The sequence below is a fragment of the Ceratotherium simum genome, chromosome 7, assembly GCF_057802395.1.
Source record: "Ceratotherium simum simum isolate JZ-2026a chromosome 7, ASM5780239v1, whole genome shotgun sequence".
NCBI classification, from domain to species: Eukaryota; Metazoa; Chordata; class Mammalia; order Perissodactyla; family Rhinocerotidae; genus Ceratotherium; species Ceratotherium simum.
This window is the reverse complement of record NC_141906.1, coordinates 19,853,526-19,873,912: the sequence shown is the minus strand read 5'-3', so window position 1 is coordinate 19,873,912 and position 20,387 is coordinate 19,853,526. Positions and strand designations below refer to the sequence as shown.

Here is a 20,387-nt window from a genome sequence, read left to right as displayed (position 1 = left end):
GCACTGCTGAGAGTAATCGTACTTCTGAGAATGCCAATGAGACGCTTGCTCATGCTGTGTAAAAAGTGTCCCTTAAACACACACATCCCTGGGGACCTCGCTCCTCTCTCTCTCTCTCTCTCTGGGCTATAGATGCAAATAGCCTATTCAAGACTCAAACAGAAGAAAGAAGGTCTTCTTTTGGAGCCCACTAACAGACTTACCTCCGGCAGAGTGAATACATCCTGTTGCAGGCAGTGATTCTAAAATACTCTGGTTTTGAGCGAGAAGAGCTGCCACTTATGGTTCCCAAACCCAAACGTTGATAGTCTCTGAAACAAGCTTTTTCCACTAACTGTTCCATTGTGGACTTCTCTGAGGCCTTCAGAGTGGTGCTTGTGGGGAGTTCGCTGTCATCTGAAACTGGGATGGCAGAAACAGGTTTGGGAGAAATGATAGAGCTCAAAGTAGAGGATTAAAAACCTCCTTTTGAAGAGGATCCTTAAACCAAGAGAGGTTTATATTAGGGCCACAGGTACTCTGTGTATCACAAATTAAATCATGTAACTTCTATGAGGAATCATTATGCTCAAACAAATTGAAATCGTAATGGATAGTCAGGAAATAAAACATCAGAAGCTCAATTAACTCAAAATGTCAGAGAAATTAACTCAAAATTTCTAAACACAATATAATTTTGAATTCATTACCCATATTTTTCTGTTTCAGTCAGCCTTGCTTATTAATGCCAAAGTGTAGTGATTTCTACCTAGGACTCTATAGAATAAACACGTAAACTTGGTCAGAGGCTAATTCGTCAGTAAAATTAATCTTTAATACAATCACTACACAAACTCATCATCCAGGTTTCAGTTAACTTTTCAGAGCATAAACTTTTATTAGAAATTTCTACATTAAGCAGAAGTTCACTAGTGGGGAACACCTTTCTTAGAGAGGTATGAAGAAGTTATACTTTTTTTGTAGAAATATTTTTGTCAGAGGATGTGGCATACATGGGAAACTCCCTCACAATTTTGCAATCACAAGTTACAGAATCCTTTAAGATTTCAGACGTGGAAGAATTTACCCAATAATCAAGTATTTTAGGGAGGATTAAAAAAAAATTCCTAATTGGTACTGCATGTTCTACCTAAAAAAAATTCCATGTTAAAAACTGTCCTTATTTATTTTCCTATATATTTTTAAAGTGAGAGAAGTCAAATTAAGCTTTCAAAGTTTTCGGAAATGTACTCAAAATTTTAATGTCAAAGGGAACAACATGGCTCTCTTCCATTAAAAGAAAAAAAAAACCTAACAGCTTATCCCTACAAATATAAGACTTTGTATTTTAGTTTGTGAACTGCACAATGCAAATATGTTATCAGGTGTCAGTTATATGTTGGCCTTTTATTTTCAGAGGAGGAAACAGCATTACATAATTTGGTCTTTTGCTGGAATAACTATCATAGAAGAATAGTTTTGGTTCTGTGAAATCATAAAAACTTTGAATTAGAAGAATCCATAGTGATGAGTAGCAGTAAATTTTTTATGGCTTTCCATGTGACTGTGAGGAGGCCAGGGTTCCAACAAATGGTCCTTTCAGTAAAGTAATGGTGGGTCTTTTCATGGCCCCCAGAGGCAAGCCTGTAGGTGCACATACTGAAATGAGACCTTTAGCCAGTGATCTCTCTAAGATGAAGTTTCTTTCTTTAAAATCTTGTTATTGTTATTATTATAGTAGTAGAAGCAGTAGTTGTATATTCACTGGTGGCTGATTCTAAGATTCTGAGAAGCAAAAGGGTGCAGTGGCATCCTGTCTTCCATTAGATCAGATTCTTTCTAGTGTTAATTTCACAAGCATACTCGATAGTGGGTTAAAGAATAAAAAACAGTCAATAAGACATTTTGCTTCTGGTTTTCTGCCTCTATTTTCCCAGCTGAGAGGTAGCTCAGCTTCCCAGATTCTGTTCTTTTAAATATTTAGCAGATTGGGCCGGCTCCGTGGCTTAGCGGTTAAGTGCGCGCACTCTGATGCTGGCGGCCCGGGTTCGGATCCCGGGAGCGCCCCGAGGCACCACTTCTCCGTCCAACGCGAGGCCGAGTCCCACGTACAGCAACTAGAAGGATGTGAACCTATGATATACAACTATCTACTGGGGCTTTGGGGGTAAAAAACTGAATAAATAAAATCTTTAAATAAATATTTAGCAGACATTTTTTTCTTATAACCTAAGAATCCTTTCATCTTAGGTCCCCCTTTTGATTTAGAGCACCCACAATGTTCTTACTCAAACCCCAAATCTTCAGATTCAAATATGCAATGGCCTTAGTTCCTTATTCTTACTCCATAACAATAAGCTACAGGTGACTACTTCACACCTAAATTTCCTATGCGGTGCATTTCTTTCTTTCTCCCTGTGATGAGACCCACATAACCATGGCCAGTTAGCTTTATGGATTTAGTAAAGGAGAAGTAGAATTTAACAAAATCTTATCTGAACAATAGAATATTGGGAAAATAAAACATTTTTTTCCATTTCTGAGAAGCTGGTGCTTCCAATCTTCTTATGAGATCTACGTTTTTGTGAGTCAAAGTTTAAGTGCAACTAAGTTTTTTATTCTTATTCATATAAGAAGAAAAAATAAAACTGATTCATGAAGGAAAAAAGAGTTCTCACATACCAGATATATCATCTTCTTCATTCCATCCAGGACGATTCACTCTCTCTTCCACAATTGTCCCTGTCCTCCTCTTCAATAAATACTGCCGCCCAATTGTCATTTTCCCTGCCCTTTTGGCACCTTTCACAATTGTTTTTGAGAAGGTGCTACAAGTTATAAAACCAAAGAGAATGTCCATTTAATATGAAGATACCACTTATATTTTTTGATAACCACATAGTTTAATTTGTTTCTTCTCCATTCCCACAGCCACTAGTATTGCCCAGACCTTCATTAAGCCTTTCCTTTAGATCACTTTTTATATGGTAGTAGACTAATTTCCTTTAAACACTGTCCTGTTGTCATCAGGACACTGTTTTAGGCAAATAAGTGCAAGAACCTAGAGCAGGACACAAACTACTTATCACCCCAAATCTAAACTCTTTGGTTTGGCTTTTTGGTCAAGCATGCTCCTAACCCACTCTGGTTATCCATGCCACTGCCTCTAGCTGTCCCCACAAACCATGCCTGTGGAAGTCCTCCTGCATGGAAAGCTAGCCTGTCTCCTTCTCTGCTGATTCCAACTCTCTACTAACTCAAAGGCTTTTCTCTGAGATCATATGACAATTATAGTTGGCAACGCTCTTACTTATTTCTTAAATGTTTTAAGTGTATGTGTAGGTTCCTGCCTTCTGATGCTATAAACCTTTTCAGATATAGAAAAGAATAATGTAATTCCCCTTTTTTGAGAGAAAAAAAAAAGGAAATCAGAAATTTGAGTACCCTTTTGAGAATCAGCTTTAATTAAAGGGGAACTAGGTTGTAAATTACTTGGACCTAAAAGTAGTTTACTTAAACAGTTTAGCTTTTCTTGGTGACAGAACATCTGGGTACAGAGTATTTACAATGCAGAGAATTAAACAAAGAACCTATTTCCTGAATGATCACATTGAGATGAAGGTTTTAAGTAAGATTGTTTTTGATTATGCTCTTCTCTACCACAAAGAATAGAACTCTTTCTGTGTTTTCTCACCATTTGGTGAAAAGTGATAAAGATTCTTTTATTGTCATATAGTTTTACCAGACCCTGTTTTCAGTCATCTAAAATGTAAATCTGAGGGTTATGAAACATGTTTTAGATAATTGTTAGAAATTATAAAATACTGATATTTCCTAAATTAAATCTACTGTAAATCACTTCAGGTGTAACAATATAAACTCAATGGGATTTTTGAAATTTTATTCCAGCTAGAGCTATATCCTTTGTTTTATATACACAAAACAATTCCAAGATGTTTTAAAATTTAAAATTGCTATATCTCTGTCGCAGCTGGATAGAATAAGCTTGATACAAGAAGATTATATATATATATATAATTTTCCCCCAATAGTTTTTAAACATAAAACACCATACAAATCTTTGTTTCTTCCATAGAGGGATGGGATAATGAATATTATAGGCTCCTCTGTGACTCCACAGTGCTAAAACATAGTGCTTGGCTCACTGTCACAAATACCTAGGAGGCTGTTCACGTTTCAGGGTATCACTCCTGGATATGTGTGTTCTCCTTTGCTTATCAGGTAACGGTGGTACAGGTGGCTAGCTGTGCAATTTAGAAATGACAGACTATCTGAAACCTCAACTCCTCGATAATTCCCAGCATACCTCACTTTCAGGCAAAGGAAAAGCCTTTTCTCCAAAGTCTGCAGAGTATTCCCTAACGTGTAACTTGTATAGGCAGATGCCCAAATTCCAGGTAATTAATGAAGAATGAATAGAAATTTTAGCCCCTATATTTTACCACTAATTGAAGAGAATTTTAAGCAAATGTTATTTTGTAATAATTGAAATTTAAAGTTTCAACATAAATTCCCAAAAATTTCCATCAGAAAATGAGGGTTCCTAAAGAAATATGACAACTAAATGCAATGCCTGATCCTGGATTGGATCCTATACCAGGCAGAAAAAAAAAAGTAGTTATAAAGGATCATAAGCAAAATTTGAATATGGACTTTGGGTTAGATAAAAGTTTTATACCAATTAAATTTCCTGGTTTGGATTACTGTACTGTGGTTATAAAAGATAATGTCTTTGTTCATGGGAAATATATATTGATGTATTTAAGGATAAAGGCGTGTTATGTACGTAACTCAAATGGTTTAGAAAAACATATATTTATAGGTATGTCAACTATACTTCAATAAAAAATATATATATGAGAGAGAATGATAATGAAATGGAGCAAAACATAAACAATTGGTGAATCTGGGTAAAGAGCATACAGGAATTCTTTGTACTATGTTGTAACTTTTAAGTTTGAAATTATATCAAAACAAAAAGTTACAAAAGAAAAAGAAAAGGCTCCCATCTTCAGATCAAAGCAAAACTGTCTACTAGGCCTGACTATTAATGAAAACTAAAAGAGGTGCTCAAAGGAAGTTAGAAAGTGATCAATACAGAAAAAGGGGAAAACAGAATTTCACATTCTAAAAATGCATCATGAGCAATGGACACGATAGTCAAAGTCTCTTGTAGCTTTCAGTTTCTGAAACTTGTTACATATATCAATGTTGCTGCCCCATAACTTTCTGAGCTTGGTCCCATGGGCTTAACAGAATGGCAAACAAAAAGAGCAGTCACTTACACACTGACCCAAAGGATAGGGCACTTCTGACAGTCAACTACGGGAGGGCTGACAGGAAGAAACCCGACAGTTTTCTTACCGAAAGGAAGTGTTCTTTTCCTTCTGTTTGGGTAAAATTATCTGTGGGGTAGTTTGTCCAGCAGCAAAAGCAAAGGTGGTGAAAATGGACTGAGGATAACGGAACTTCATCAGCTGTTTCTTAAAGATCTCTACTACTTCTGGACTCACTTCTTCATCAAATGCTACTTTAATCAACTAGAGACAAAAGAGATTAAACACATCAGAAGCATTAAGGATTTCCAGGTAACTTCCCCCAAAATTACTGAAATAGCAGAAAATAACAATACTAAATGGCAAGAGGTTGGAGGTTGAAGGGATCTGGGATATCATGCAATACAATTTTTTATTTATTTTTTTTATTTTTTTCCCCAAAGCCCCAGTAGACAGTTGTATGCCATAGCTGCACTTCCTTCTAGTTGCTATATGTGGGACGTGGCCTCAGCATGGCCAGAGAAGCAGTGCGTTGGTGCGCGCCCAGGATCCGAACCCAGGCCGCCAGCAGTGGAGCGCGCGCACTTAACCGCTAAGCCACGGGGCCAGCCCCAATTTTTTAATTTTAAAAATAAAGATATAAGACTCAGAAAGGTTTACTTGCCATAGATGGTTAGCTGGCAAGGAAAATCGTGTATCTTAAAGTTGGGTTTCTCTAAGATTACCTTTTCTATGATGGGATAGAGAACTTATAGTGACTGAAGTAGGAAACATGTCTTTCTCATTTCTCAACTGTTGGTTCTACATAGGGAATTTGGCATAATAAGGTCTCTTCCTATCCAGAGATAGTATAAATCTAGGAAGAAAAAACTCAGTTTGACTAGAATGCTAACCAGTGTGACCAGGCAATATTCTAGTTTAGAGTCCTTTGGCAGTTGGAACAGTGAAGAAATCCCTAGGAGGTCACTGCTCTCAGGTGATGGGGGAAGGTGTGGAGCCTAGAGATCAGCAGCCTCACATTTCACACAATCAGATGTGGAGGTACTTAGGCACGGCTTCTTAACTGGAAGGAGCGAGGCAAGAATTGGAGCCTCTGGAAATCTGAGGAGTCAGAGACAAGGTACGAGGAATGAGAAAGCAAAATGTCACAGACTGAGAATTGTAAAAAAAAAGGAAAAAGTAAGAAAGGATCACTCTTCCAGTGTCTGGTTTACAACAGTAATTCTACAAGTTCTGATATGTTCAGAGCCCCCTGGAAAAATCTTTGCTTTATTAGGGGTTATTTAGTTAGAATCAATAGTACTTTAGCCCTAGCTACAACTCTGAGTTTCACCTCTTTCACAGAAGAGCCATAGGGAATTTCCTTCTGAAACAAATGTCAAGAGAAGTGCTTTCTATCTAAAGGCTTTATCAAACACAAATTGAGTACAACTTGGAAGAGAACAAGAGTCAATTGTGTGTGTCTGAATTTCTAAGATCACTAAATATTGACAGATAATCTGTTGGTACTCTGAGTTGGCCAAGGGGCTCAGGGAATGAAGGATTAAATCCAAGACTATACATGAATTTACTCAGCTGAAGATTACCCTCTCAGACCCTCTGATCCTCCTCATCCTTTAACTTCTGACTACATTACCACAAAAAGTGCCCACAATGTCATTTGTAGAAAACTTTTAAATAGTGGAAGAATGGCTCCTTTTCTTAATACCTGAAAAGATGCTGATGTGATCTGCAGTCCTTCCTGCATGTTCTGCTGGAGCTGGTTCTGCATCGTGATCTTCTTCTCCTTGGTGACGGAGGCAATAGGAAAACTTCGCACAACTGTCTGCTCACCAACTATAGGAAAACAGGACACAGACTCAGCAAAAGCACTTACAGCTCATTCTAGAGTCTCTGCTGCTCATTTTATCAACCTCTGCTGGAGAAATGTATCTGGAGAGGACAACACTCAGGAATGCAGTGAGAGAAAAATGCCATGATTCTAGAATCGCATTCATTAATTTTATTGGATGGCAATTCACTCCTGAGACACAGTCCTTTCCCAGAGTGAAGGAACTGTCACAACCTGCCTGCCTTCGTTCTATTTCCCAAACCTATGTGTACCCCACAAGATCACCTGGTTTAAGGCAATCTTACAGGAAGAAGAGGTTTTATACAGAAAACATAAGTATCTTCAAATATTGAAAAGATACCCATGATATTTAATGTAAGAATAAAGCAAAGGAGAAAAGGTTTTTAAAGTTTATTTCCGTATGTGGTAAAAGGTGCTGTACTATGTATATGTGCCTTCATAAGATATAAGCCTGGGGTTAGGCCCAAGATTTTTAGGAGTTTAAATATTAAATCAACAAAGGGAAAACCATAAATAATTATTTATCAACTAACTGAGGTTATGAAGATGAGGGTCTAGAAAAGAAGTAGCATACATGAAGCCCCCCCTTGAAGAGCTTACGGTTCCCCATGGGAGAAGAGAGTCACATGCAGAATATAACAACATGTAATTAGCTTCTAGGTTTGAAGGGATGAGGCTTTAAATATTTTAGAAGGGGAGAAGATTTCTGGATGCTAGACGGCTAGAGAATGGTTCCTGGAAGAAGTGAGAGAGGTGAGCTTTGAAGACAGAGTAGGTTTGGATTTGCAGAGGGGAAGAGGGAGGGCATTTCAGGCAGTGGTACAAGTAAGAACAGGAGCAGCAATGTGCAAGGCCCCTCAGCTAGTAAGCCAGAGAGGGTGAGATCTGAACTAGGTTTATCTGACTTAAGAGCCCATACATTTATCTACTTATTATCACCAGAATTCCTCATTCCCTGGACCTGTCAATTCCTAACCTTGAAAATTCTGATTATCCTCTTATGTTAAGCTCCTACCCAGAGGCTAAACAAAATCGGGATATACACAGGATTTAAGTTCTAGGATGTATTAAACAAGCTATGCTTATATAACAAAGGTAAAGTTATTTCTATGTGTCATTAAAAGAGAAATTTTAAATTAAAAATTTAAAAAGAGAAATAAAACACAAGAGACAAATAAAAAGGTTTCCTTTGATAAAAATAGTTATCCTAAAATTATGAAATTACACCAAAAATTGACAGGAAAAAATAAGAGAATAATACAAGCTTTCACACTAAGTACGGCTTTGATTTATTTAAAAGAAATAAATTAGAGCAACTTAAATGACCAACTATCTCATATATTTATATGCCCAAAATGTATGTTCATGGCCACTGAGCTCACAAAAGTTATAGTACAAAAAAATTATAAGTACGGGACATTTAGTTCCTTTTAAAAATATATTTGCTTTCAAATACAAATGTTATTTATGTATAGTAATATGACAGGAGAGGGCTGAGAAATTTTGTTCTATTTTCTCACTCTTTTTCAAAATGAGCACAACTATTCCTATGGATTTATTTTGTTCATTGAATTTTATGAGCTTTTTGATTATATGGTAAGCAATCTTTTATAACCAAGATAATAAACCCTCTTGATTCTATCCAAGCAAGAAATTATACAGTTGTGAGATTTTAAAGATAATACATTTCATACATCTGAATCCCACTGTCTAACAAAATGCACAGCACACAGTACATACTCATCAAATGCTACTGAATGAACAATTTTAGACGAGGAAGGAATTTTAGCGACCTTCATCCCAATGGTTCTCAGTCCTCAGTATGCATCACCATCGCTTCTGGGGCTTAAAAATACAGATGCCTGGGTCTCCCCATTCCTAGAATCCTATTCCAGATTCAATTTCAATTGTTTGAGGGTTGGGTCCAGAAATTGGTATTTTTTTAAAGCTTCCCAGATAATTCAAATATACAGTCAAGGGTGAGAACCAATGAATTATCACCAATCAAACCCAATTCCCTAATTTTATAAAAGGGGAAATTGAAACCCGGAGAAGTTAGAGGACTTAAAAAATCAAGATCTGTCAACAGCAATCTAAATCTGAGTTTCTGGATTTGAAGTCCAATAATTTTATTCAAAATCTTATAGGCTTTTCCCATCAACCAGAATAGTTTATATAGAGACTACAGTGATTTTAAACAGATAATTCAGACTTGATAGGGCATGCTATTCCTTTCTTTCTTTTTTTTTTTTTTGTGAGGAAGATCAGCCCTGAGCTAACATCCATGCCAATCCTCCTCTTTTTGCTGAGGAAGACCGGCTCTGAGCTAACATCTATTGCCAATCCTCCTCCTTTTTTTTTTTTTTTCCCCCCAAAGCCCCAGTAGATAGTTATATGTCATAGTTGCACATCCTTCTAGTTGCTGTATGTGGGACACGGCCTCAGCATGGCCGGAGAAGCGGTGTGTCGGTGCGTGCCTGGGACCCGAACCCGGGCTGCCAGTAGCGGAGCGCGCGCACTTAACCGCTAAACCACGGGGCCGGCCCTATTCCTGTCTAATATAGATGATAGCATAGCATAGTGGAAAATAGAAGTTGAGAGAGTTTAGTGGATAGAAAAGAAGTTTTATGCTAAGAGGGAAATGAGGTTAGTTGAAATGGGATGAGAGGGAAGTGGAGTGAGTTAGTGCTGTATAACCCTGTGATGCTTAATACATCCTTCCACAGAAGGGATCATGTGCCTGGAAAACCTTAGCCTTACAGTTAACGGCAGGACTCGGAAAAGTGGGGCAAATCAGCAGGGGACACTATTAGCAGCTAGATACTGGGAATATCCCCAGGTCACAAGATGCTGCCTCATGAAATTATGATCATTTCAGTGAATGAACCCATGATTTACTGTTTAGAAGATACCTTTTGTTCTTCAAGTAAGAATTAATCTATGATCCAAATTATTATTAGCTTTGACAGATAAAAGAATTCTAAAAAATATCTATGTGGTAAAAGGCTTACTTTGAATCTGAAATGACCTGCAAATCACTGTACACAGATGGAATCAAAACCTCATGTAGCACATAGACATCCATGTTCTGATGACATATGAGCCATACCTAGCTGATCATGGGGAGTCCCTCTGAAGAGAATTCTATAAGTGGTGAGGAACAAGGCTCCTTCTGCTGGCAGGAGCTGAGGACCTCCAAGAAGGCCTCCGGTGGCTTCTTCTCTTCCATCAGGATCCAGTAGGACTCGAAGACCTTCACAAACAATTTCTTCTCCCGGCAGTAGAGCAGGTCTAAGAATCTTGGGCTAATAACAGAGAAAGTATTTTAAACAGAACTCTTGTGGTGTTTCTTAGACCAAGGTTATCTTTTCAGCTACAGATCTAAAAAACTTGAGCCAGATTTCCCAGGTAGCCAAAATGAGAAAACAGATTTGGGAAGAGGCAGAAATAACATTTCTGCATCTAAATGTAAAAAGATTCTTGGCAGCATTGCTAATGAACAGTAAAATCACTGGAAATTACTAAAATGTTTGAAACATCTATTCAATGGAACATTTTGCAACTGTTAAAAAAATTACATGGATATATATATATGTTAAGATAGAAAGATATCCAGAATACATTGTTAAGTAAAAAAGAAAGTTGCAAACCAGTATGTTTATTATGATCCTCTTTTTGGAAAAAGAAAAAAAAATTGTAAGGCTATGAACCAAACTGTTAAAGGTGGTGCTATCATGATTAAGGGTAGAGGTGGTGGGGTGGAGGACCAGGGGGAACTTCCACTTTTTACAATACGTATTTCTTTAATGCTTCAATTTTATACAAAGAACACTATTAGGTTTTTTTTTTAATGATTTTTTTCCCCTCCCCAAAGCCCCAGGACATAGTTGTATATACTAGTTGTACGTCCTTCTAGTTCTTCTAGTTATTCAGTAGCTGCTACAGCATGGCTACTGACAGACGAGTGGCGTGGTTCTGTGCCTGGGAACCGAACCCGGGCTGCTGATGCGTAGCGTGCCGAATTTCAACCACTAGGCCATCAGGGCTGCCTCCACTGTTACTTTTGCAAATTGAAAAAAATAAATACTTAAAAAAATGGATGCATCTTTAAAAAGACCCGCCCTTCTTGGCCTTTATTGAAGATTAACACAATAAATGGCCAAGTAATGAACATTTACATATCCTGGGAAATAAGGAACCATATGATACACTCTTCTGAAGAGTAGTTTAGTGTTAGAAAAAAAATCCATCTCTCCTGAAGATCTAATATGCTTATTTGTTACTAAGCGATAAAAACTATATAAATCAAGAGTATTCTTTTTGTTGGCTCTAGGAAGCTCAGAGCTAAATGTAAAGCGAAAGTATAATGATCACTGTGTCTCAGATTTCTGATAGAATTATCTTTCCTATCCATCTGGCTTCTGATTTCTCCTTTGAATTTCTTTTTAATAGTTATGTTATATAGGCAAGAGGGTCCTGAACCCTAGTCCATAGACTGGTGCCAGACTAGCTGCAAAATAACTATCTGGGAGGCTTGTTAAAGTACAGATTCCCAGGCCAAGTCCCAATTGTACTCCAATTCAGGAGGCTGGGGTAGGGTTCAGGACTCTCAATTGTTAATAGACTTCCCAGATGCTATAATGTGTGCTTGTAATATACACAGATTCAGGAACCTGCTGTTTTTATGGTAATTGCCTTAAGTCCTTTTTTTAGGGAAGTAGGCAGAACAAAAAATCTTGGCTTGGGCTTGGAAGTTAGAATGTTCATAATTTATGCCCTGCCTACAAAAGTAGACTCAACAAGAGGTTATTATTCCTCCTTTATTGAGTCCACTATGCTTACTTCAGTATCTTTTCTATGAGGATCTACATGATAAACTCCTCTGGAAGTTTAATGTATCATTAAAACTGGAGCTAGTCTCTGTAAAAGGTTAGGAGAAGGTACTTTCTGGAGCACAACAGTCTATTGTTGCTGTTTTTAAGAAGAGATGTTATACCCTGAAAGCATGTGGTCTGGAATAATTACCTTCTGTATAGGTGGAAGTCTTCTACTCTCTCGATGCACTGCTTCTAGGGTCTCAATGTGCATAGCCACAATTCCTAGGGTGAGTCAGGGTATTCAAAGTGAAAGAACACAAAACAAGCAGAATTAAAACAAATTCTGGATATTTTAGAATTAAAAACTAATCATAGTTTAGTGGTTCCTCAAATAGTTAAACACAGAATTACCATATGACCTAGCAATTCTACTCCTAGGTATATACCCAGAATTGAAAATAAGAACTCAAACAGATACTTGTATGTGAATATTCGTAGTAGTACTATTCACAATAGCCAGAAGGTGGAAACAATCCAAGTGTCCATCAACAGATGAATGGATAAACAAAATGTGGTATATCCACACAGTGGAATATCATTCAGCCATAAACAGGAATGAAGTTCTGATACCTGCTACAACATGGATGAACCTTGAAAACATTACGCTAAGTGAAATAAGCCAGACACAAAAGGACAAATATTATATGATTTCATTTATATGTAATATCTAGAATAGGGAAATTCATAGAGATAGAAAGTAGATTAGAGGTTACCAGGGGCTAGGGGGCGGAGAATGAGGAGTTATCGTTTAATGGGTACAGAGTGTCTGCTTGGGGTGATGGAAAAGTTTTGGTAATAGACAGTAGTGATGGCTGCACAACATTGTGAACGTAATTAATGCCACTGAATTTTCTACTTAAAATGGCAAATTTTATGTTATATATCTTTTACCACAATTTAAAAATATTTTAAAAACCTAACCAGAACATAATGAAATAGCATGGCTAAACTACCAGAAGACAAATATTGCAGGTATTATGCTGGAAAAAGTAGACCCACAAGAAAAGTTTTTACTCAATTATCTCTAATATTCTGGTTCTCTAATATCTGCAAAGTGATTACCTGGTATCATGCAATGAAGGCTCTTGATGTGATCCTGAGTAACTCCACTTTCTGTACAAACCTTATCAATAAATCGCGTAATGAAACGCACAACAGAATTGGCAATGTCATTATTCTCTGAATCTTCAAACCCACTTTCTGTGTCATAGCTCTCAGCTACACTTCCTGCAATACTAAGAAAGTTAAGAAAAGAAATTATGGTCAGTACTCAAATGTAACAAATGACTACTATATCACAGTCAATTTCCACAGCAAGTTAAACTTGCTCAAACAGATGTATACTCAAGCAGAAGGCTCACTTAACACCATGGCTCCTTCACAGGTGATAGCGGTGAAACATGATATTCTACTTGCCTACATTGGGAAGCTACTGTCAGGCACTGTCCTTTGGACTCACATTTGTTTTTGTAAGGAATCCTTCAGTCATTCTCCTAAAAGGACCTCAGGAACCACAGAAAATAAAGCAAAAAGGGACTCTTTCATTTATAATCTGATACTTGAACCTTCTAAAAAAAACATGTCCTCCCAAGTTAATTACCACATCGAATCAGACAAAGCAATATGGCTATCTTTTGCCTTTGGCAACTGAGGGACATGTTCCCTGGTAGGCAAAGTAAAAGAACTTTTTTCAGCAAATAGTATGTTCTTCCAAACGGAAGAAACAAATTGTCCTACGAATCCTTCTCTTGCTAATATTTATCTCTCTCTGAGGGAATCACAACCTTTTTGGTCACTTTGAAGCCATCATTCTTCTGTAGGTGACAAAGTTATGCAAGAGAAGGGGATAAATGTGAAATGGAGTGTGAAAGCTCAATCCCTGCTCTCGGTGCTTATTCAGTTCACACTATTCAACAAACATTCCTGCCTCCTGTGCCTTCGTTTAGACTGCTAATCATGGAGAAGACTCATTTGCCTGTTCTAACCTACTCAGTTCTCTTTCCTCCAAATCTAGCCACATTACCTGAATCAGTGTTAAGGTAAAGCTAAGCAGTGAATATGGCCATCACATCATCCCAAGCGTTAAAAGACTTCAGCCACTCACTATGTAAATCAGGTTATAGAAAAATGTCATGAAAAAAAAAAAAAAGCAAGGTAGGAGAAAGAGTGATGGACATGAGCTTAAGATGGGAAAGTCAGGAAGGCCTCTCTGGGTAGGTGACATTTGAGCAGAGAACTAAATGAAGTGAGGGAGTGATTCTTGTGACTATTTTAAGGAGGGTATTCCAGATTGCAGGAACAAGTACAAAGGCCCTGAGGCAGGACTACGCTTAGAGTGTTTGAAGATTAGCATTAGCAGGACACCATTTTGGCTGACTGAGAGCGATAGGAAACAAGGTCAGAGCAGTCACCAGGGGCCAGATCCTGTTAGGCCTTGTAGTCCACGGGTTTTATTCTCAGGGGTATGGGAAGTCACTGTTGAGAGCAAGGCATGGCTGAGGACATGATTACAGGGAAATGCCATAGCTAGCTGAGGAATAGGAGGGCCAAGAAACAAATAATCACTTTGGCAAGAAGAGTTCATTAGTAATTTTCCAGAGCACTTTCTGTATATTGCTATGGTAGAAAGCACCTAAAGGGCTGGATCACTAGTGGGTGAGACGTTTGAAAACTTAGGTCATGAAAGAGAAGACAGTATGAGAGGTGGTTAAGAATAGCTGGATGGGAGGCTGGCCCCGTGGCTTAGCGGTTAAGTGCGTGCTCTGTTACTGGTGGCCCGGGTTCAGATCTGGGCGCGCACCGACGCACTGCTTCTCCGGCCATGCTGAGGCGGCGTCCCACATACAGCAACTAGAAGGATGTGTAACTATGACATACAACTATCTACTGGGGCTTTGGGGAAAATGGGGGAGGGGAAGGGAGGAGGATTGGCAATAGATGTTAGCTCAGGGCTGGTCTTCCTCAGCAAAAATGAATAGTTGGATGAAGAGAAGGTCTTTTAATAGCGAAGAGCTGAGCAAGTCTGAAGGTGGGGAAAATGGATAAATTTTGAAATATGTATGGCAATATTCGCCCAAAATACTTTATATTCTCTGCTAAGCCAAGAAGAATAGAATTCTCTGTGTGTCCACATTTCAGTACCTGTTTGTGACAATGCTATTGCTCCCACTCTCCCAGTCCCCTGGCGCCGATGTTCTTAGGAGCTTGTTTTTACTCGTATCCAGTGGAACTAGCAGGTTGACCATGAGGTTTGCAAAGTGAATGGCCTGACTGAAGACAGTACTTTCCTCACGTTGCACCAGCTCCTGCTGAGCTGATTTGCTCAGAGTAGGCCAAAGGCGTAGCTGCTCGGCCGCCAGGTCCATTGCTGTCTTTTCCTGATACTGGTCATCAGGAAGCTTATCCTAAAAAACAAAGCAATACAATCGAAATCTATCACTTCACACAAGCTTCAAAAAACATGGAAGATGTTTTAATAACTCATCTACTAAATACCTATGTCAGCAAAAACAAAAACAGAGAAACAAAACAAAACCTAGTCTTCTTTATTTCCCAGCTCCAGCAGGCTCTGAGTGGAACCACATGACAAACCCAAGGAAGCAGTAGGAAAGCACAGATGGAAACACTTCTCATTGCTAACATTTCACTGCATTTATTTACCTCTACGGCTCCATCCCTTTCAAGCTGCCAGTTATGATAAATTGTTGACCTGAAGTACCTATAAAAACTCAGGTATGAATGCTCCAGTAGCATTTACTAATACTCTGATATGTTTCTTTTCTTCTGCTCTTTGGGAGAAGAAGATAGAATGACCAAAGTCACAAAAAATAGAGCTAGATTTCCTTGTAAATGTGAGTCAAACATTATCACCACTTGGGTATATAGATGACCATGGGATTTTTAAGAGGGGTTTGCTAGTAGGCTGAAGATTAAACAATAACAGTAACCCACATCTGCCTAGCACTTTATAGCTTATGAAGAGCTGGCATATCTATAGTCTCACACATCTAATCCGGGACTCAGAGGCAGACTTCTTTAGAACAGAGGACACAGAAGCAGTGACACGTGTTTGCTCTACAAATGCTTTTGCGATAAACCAACGTTAGCATTACAGCTGCTTAAAAAACTATCAAAAGCACCCCACTTGCCCAATTATTTCTGGAACATGTCTTTACATCTGCTACAAATTATTCCTTACCCAAGCGCATGTGGTGTTTTGAAAGAAAAATCTAAGTTTTAAATTAAATTAAGCAAACAATTTACACTAACAGTGTACAATAATAATTTGGAATATCAGATAGGTGTCAGATAGTGCTATTTGTTATTAAAGTTTCTGTTCTTATCATACTAATAATAGACCAATAATACATTTAAAATTACATGAGGCATAGAAATATTTGAGTATAACTATATAGTTTCTGTTAGATATCTAGGTTCATTTATTTCACATTAGGTCAATTTAAAATAGCATAATAGAAAGGATCAGTAGCAGTGTGTTAGCTCAGTATAAGAATTAAAAATTACTCTTTTTTTTTCTTTTGTGAGGAAGATTGGCCCTGAGCTAACATCTACCAATCCTCCTCTTTTTGCTGAGGAAGACTGGCCCTGGGCTAACATCCATGCCCATCTTCCTCTACTTAATATGGGACGCCGCCACAGCATGGCTTGCCAAGCAGTGCGTCAATGTGCACCCGGGATCTGAACCTGCGAACCCCGGGCCGCCGCAGTGGAGCGCGCACTTAACCACTTGCGCCACCAGGCTGGCCCCTAAAAATTACTCTTAAAGTGAATCAACACTGATATTCAAGTCTTTAATGCTGCTTTAAGTTCAATTAACGAGGATGATAATTTCTAACATTATTTCCTATATTTACAAATATAGGATATATTTATATTTATATACTTACTATATTACTTAAATGCCCTTTACTTGTATTAGACATTAAAATCTTACAATAATCATATCTATTCATTTTACCAATGAGGAAATAAGGCACAGAGAGGCAAAGCGAATTGCCCAAGACCAGACAGCTAGTGAACATTTTAAAATTTCAGAAAAATTTAAACTACTTTTTCAAACTAAAAATAATTTTATTTTAAAATATTTTCTTGGTATTTTATGCTGATAAAATAAATGGAAGCCTATAGAATATTCCTAACAGGAGACCTAGATTTATTGCTGGCATACTTTTGAGCAGAACTACTGAATTTTACATTTATTTTAGAGTCAATTAACTTTAATTTGACATTTCTTCAAGAAGTTAATTGCACAAAGACATCTGCCTAGGTATTCTAGGTTTGTTCTTTCTGTTCAACCTCCTATAATAGTTTCCAGGGAATTCTTACTTACTAAAATATAATAAAGCAATTCTAGTGCTAAAGAACCGTATTAAGAAGTTATTATGAAAAAATATGTCATAAATCAACAGAAGAAAGATGCTCACCAACAAGGCTCCCTAACGTAAACCCCAAATACATTGGTAGGAAGTGGCTAGATTTCCTTTTGTGCTGGGAATACATGAAGAAGCTTTCCTTGAAGCCAGGATCCCAGCCCCACACAAGTACCTTTCTTCTCTTGTCTCACCTTTTGCTTCAGATGTGGGACGTGATTGTCTTCCTTGGCTGAGAGATACAGGGAACGAACCTGTTCCTGCACTGCATTATAAAAGGTTGTCTCCCAGAATTGCTGATTTGTCCAAATGGAGTGGTCCTGTACGCAGGTGTAGGCAAACTGGCTGACTCCAGGGGCAAGTTTCTGTGAGAACACACAATATACATCACCATGGGGCTGACAGAGTCATGACAGTTCAGGTTACAGGGGCCACAGTTAACCAAGGGATCAAATGATTTATCTATAAACGATATCTTACAGCAGGATGAGCTTAGCAATCAGCAATCTATTCATTTTTAACTGGCAACTTTGGGCTTGCTATCAAATCCTTTAGGGTCTCAGTCACTTTATCTATTAAAATGGACATTTTCACAGCAGCTAAAAATCAAAGTTATTATATGAATTAGAGAATATATGAAAAGTACCTACCACTGTACTGTGCACACAGTAGGCACTGGAGAGTTGGTAGGCCTCATTACAATTAGGACATATAAGAAAATCCATCACAATCTAAACATAAAACTCCAGATAATTTAAAATTTCTTCTACTTGGTTTTAGAGTACATTTTGGGGGGGTACTAATCGACATGTGAGTGAGCCTACAACTTGGCCTTACACACAGAATGAAGGCGTGTCATGAATTTGGGACTCAAGAGGAATTGCACCCTCCCTACTGCTCACTCTAGCCCTTTACCTCCCCAACAAGGCTGCTGCCTGGCTCACATACTTCCTAGCAGACTGTCCTGGGCTTCAAGGGCATTTTCTGTTAACCAAGTCTGGGCATGGGAAGGTAATCTCAAACCAAATCTTTCTTTCCAGGACTTCCTGCTGGGCTTCAAAATAAGAGTAAACCGTACTCTGTGATTAACAACAGAAGTAAGGAAAACTAACTCTGTCACTTGAGACACTTCATAAATATTTATATATCTCTTTAAATACTAAAATCTTGTTAAGATGCACATTATTATCGCCTATTTATTTACTGGTGAGAAAGAGTGGCCCTGAGCCAACACCTGTTGCCAATCTCCCTCTTTTTGCTTGAGGAAGACTGGCCCTGAGCTAACATCCATGCCCATCTTCCTCTATTTTTTGTATGTGGGACATCGCCACAGCATGGCGTGAAGAGTGGTGTAGGTCCACACCCGGGATCCGAACCTGCAAACCCGGGCCACTGAAGCAGAGGATGCCGAACCCAACCACTACACCACCAGGTCGGCCCTATTGCCAATTTAAAGAAAAGAAAATAGAAGTTCAGGGAGGTTTAAGTGATTGCCCAAGGCCATATAGCAATTACATAAGTGGTGAAATTGGGTTTCAAGCCCAAAGTTTATTCGGTTCCAAAGCTCCTGATCTTTTTACTATACCAAATTGTCTTGCAAAGGAACTGAAAGAAAATCATAAAATAAATTAAATACCAATTAGCACTGCTGTCTGTTTTTTTTTTTGCACTTTAGGATTTTGTTTCCCAAAGTAATATTCTGCCTCAAAACCTCTGATATGATTTTAATTAACACTGTGTTTGTAATTTTACAGATAATATACATTGCTAAATTTCAGTTAATGATCTGAGTCATCTTTCCACAGTTATTGTTTTCACCTCTAAAAGTTAAAAATGTTTCAAATTTTTTTTTTTTTTGGTGAGGAAGATTAGCCCTGAGCTAACATCCGTTGCCAATCTTCCTCTTTTTGCTGAGGAAGATTGGCCCTGGGCTAACATCTGTGCCCATCTTCCTCTACTTTATACGGGATGCTGCCACAGTATGGCTTGACAAGCGGTGTGTTGGTCCGCGCCTGAGATCCAAACCTGGGGAACCCCAGGCCCTGAAGCAGAGTGCACGAACTTAACCACTATGCCATCAGGCCAGCCCCTCAAAAATTTTTTAATCCATCATCTTCAGCAAACAACAAGTAACACTCTCAATAAACATAACTTTTTTGTCCATTTTATTCTTTGGAATTGAGTTCATTTGTTTTTTGAGAGTGGAACTAGAGTTTCTGATAATATAAGTTTTATTTTGAAGCAATTTAATAAGCTGAATTCTCTTCCCCTGAAATGTTGGACACAGAAGATTATTATTAAGGTTATATACATAACAGTTATGTAGCAAAAGTTGGTTCATTTCTTAGGGATGCACAGCAGATGTACAAGATACTTGGTAAAAATTATATGCTCAAAACATGCTAATTTCCTTCTTGGTCTAGAGCAGACTAAACCTTGAACTGGAATAGGCACCATGCCTACCATGAAATGTAGTACTTGTGTAGCTGAATGTAGGGTGGCTGTGATTTTGCCTATGAGAGTTTGTGTATTTCTGCATCCCATGTGTAAGTAAGTCCCTTTTAAGATAGGCCTATGCACTGTTGCTGAGGTGGTCGACTATAACTCTATTAGGTGGCTGTAAGCAGGGACTGACCATGAAGCAAAAATCAGGAGTTTCCCAAGGCGAAGCTGCACGAAGATCACTGTTGGTCTTCACAATGCCTGTCTGCTCATTTAAGACATGGCTACTATCTACCCATGGGAAATCAGAGACAAAATGTGTGTGGTTCTGTGAGTATGTCAGCAGAAGCCACAGACACTGTGAATCACATGCTCCTTATACTCTGCTTGAAGATACTTCGGATGTGGGCTGCAAATTTTTCTTTTGCCCCTAAGCACTCTAAGGACTAACAACGACCGCAGTAGCAGTGCATAGGCCTATTTTGAGAGATTTTAAAGGCATGAAATTGAAACAAGATAAAAGCATAATTCTCAACTGCCTCTCCCATGA

General features: G+C 38.2%; 1 protein-coding gene across 6 annotated transcripts in view; it reads right to left on the bottom strand.

Moving 5' to 3' along the window:
* Positions 1-20,387, bottom strand: part of SBF2 (SET binding factor 2) — a 522,324-nt gene that overhangs the window by 56,461 nt on the left and 445,476 nt on the right. For all 6 annotated transcript variants that reach the window (XM_014782916.2, XM_004418425.3, XM_087433230.1 and 3 more), the window contains 9 exons: positions 17,590-17,760; positions 15,147-15,409; positions 13,068-13,240; positions 12,154-12,227; positions 10,238-10,433; positions 6,985-7,112; positions 5,365-5,540; positions 2,662-2,807; positions 204-402 (listed from right to left, as the gene is read on the bottom strand). In XM_014782916.2, the coding sequence (XP_014638402.1) occupies positions 204-402; positions 2,662-2,807; positions 5,365-5,540; positions 6,985-7,112; positions 10,238-10,433; positions 12,154-12,227; positions 13,068-13,240; positions 15,147-15,409; positions 17,590-17,760 (1,526 nt within the window). The remainder of the gene's footprint in view (positions 1-203; positions 403-2,661; positions 2,808-5,364; positions 5,541-6,984; positions 7,113-10,237; positions 10,434-12,153; positions 12,228-13,067; positions 13,241-15,146; positions 15,410-17,589; positions 17,761-20,387) is intronic.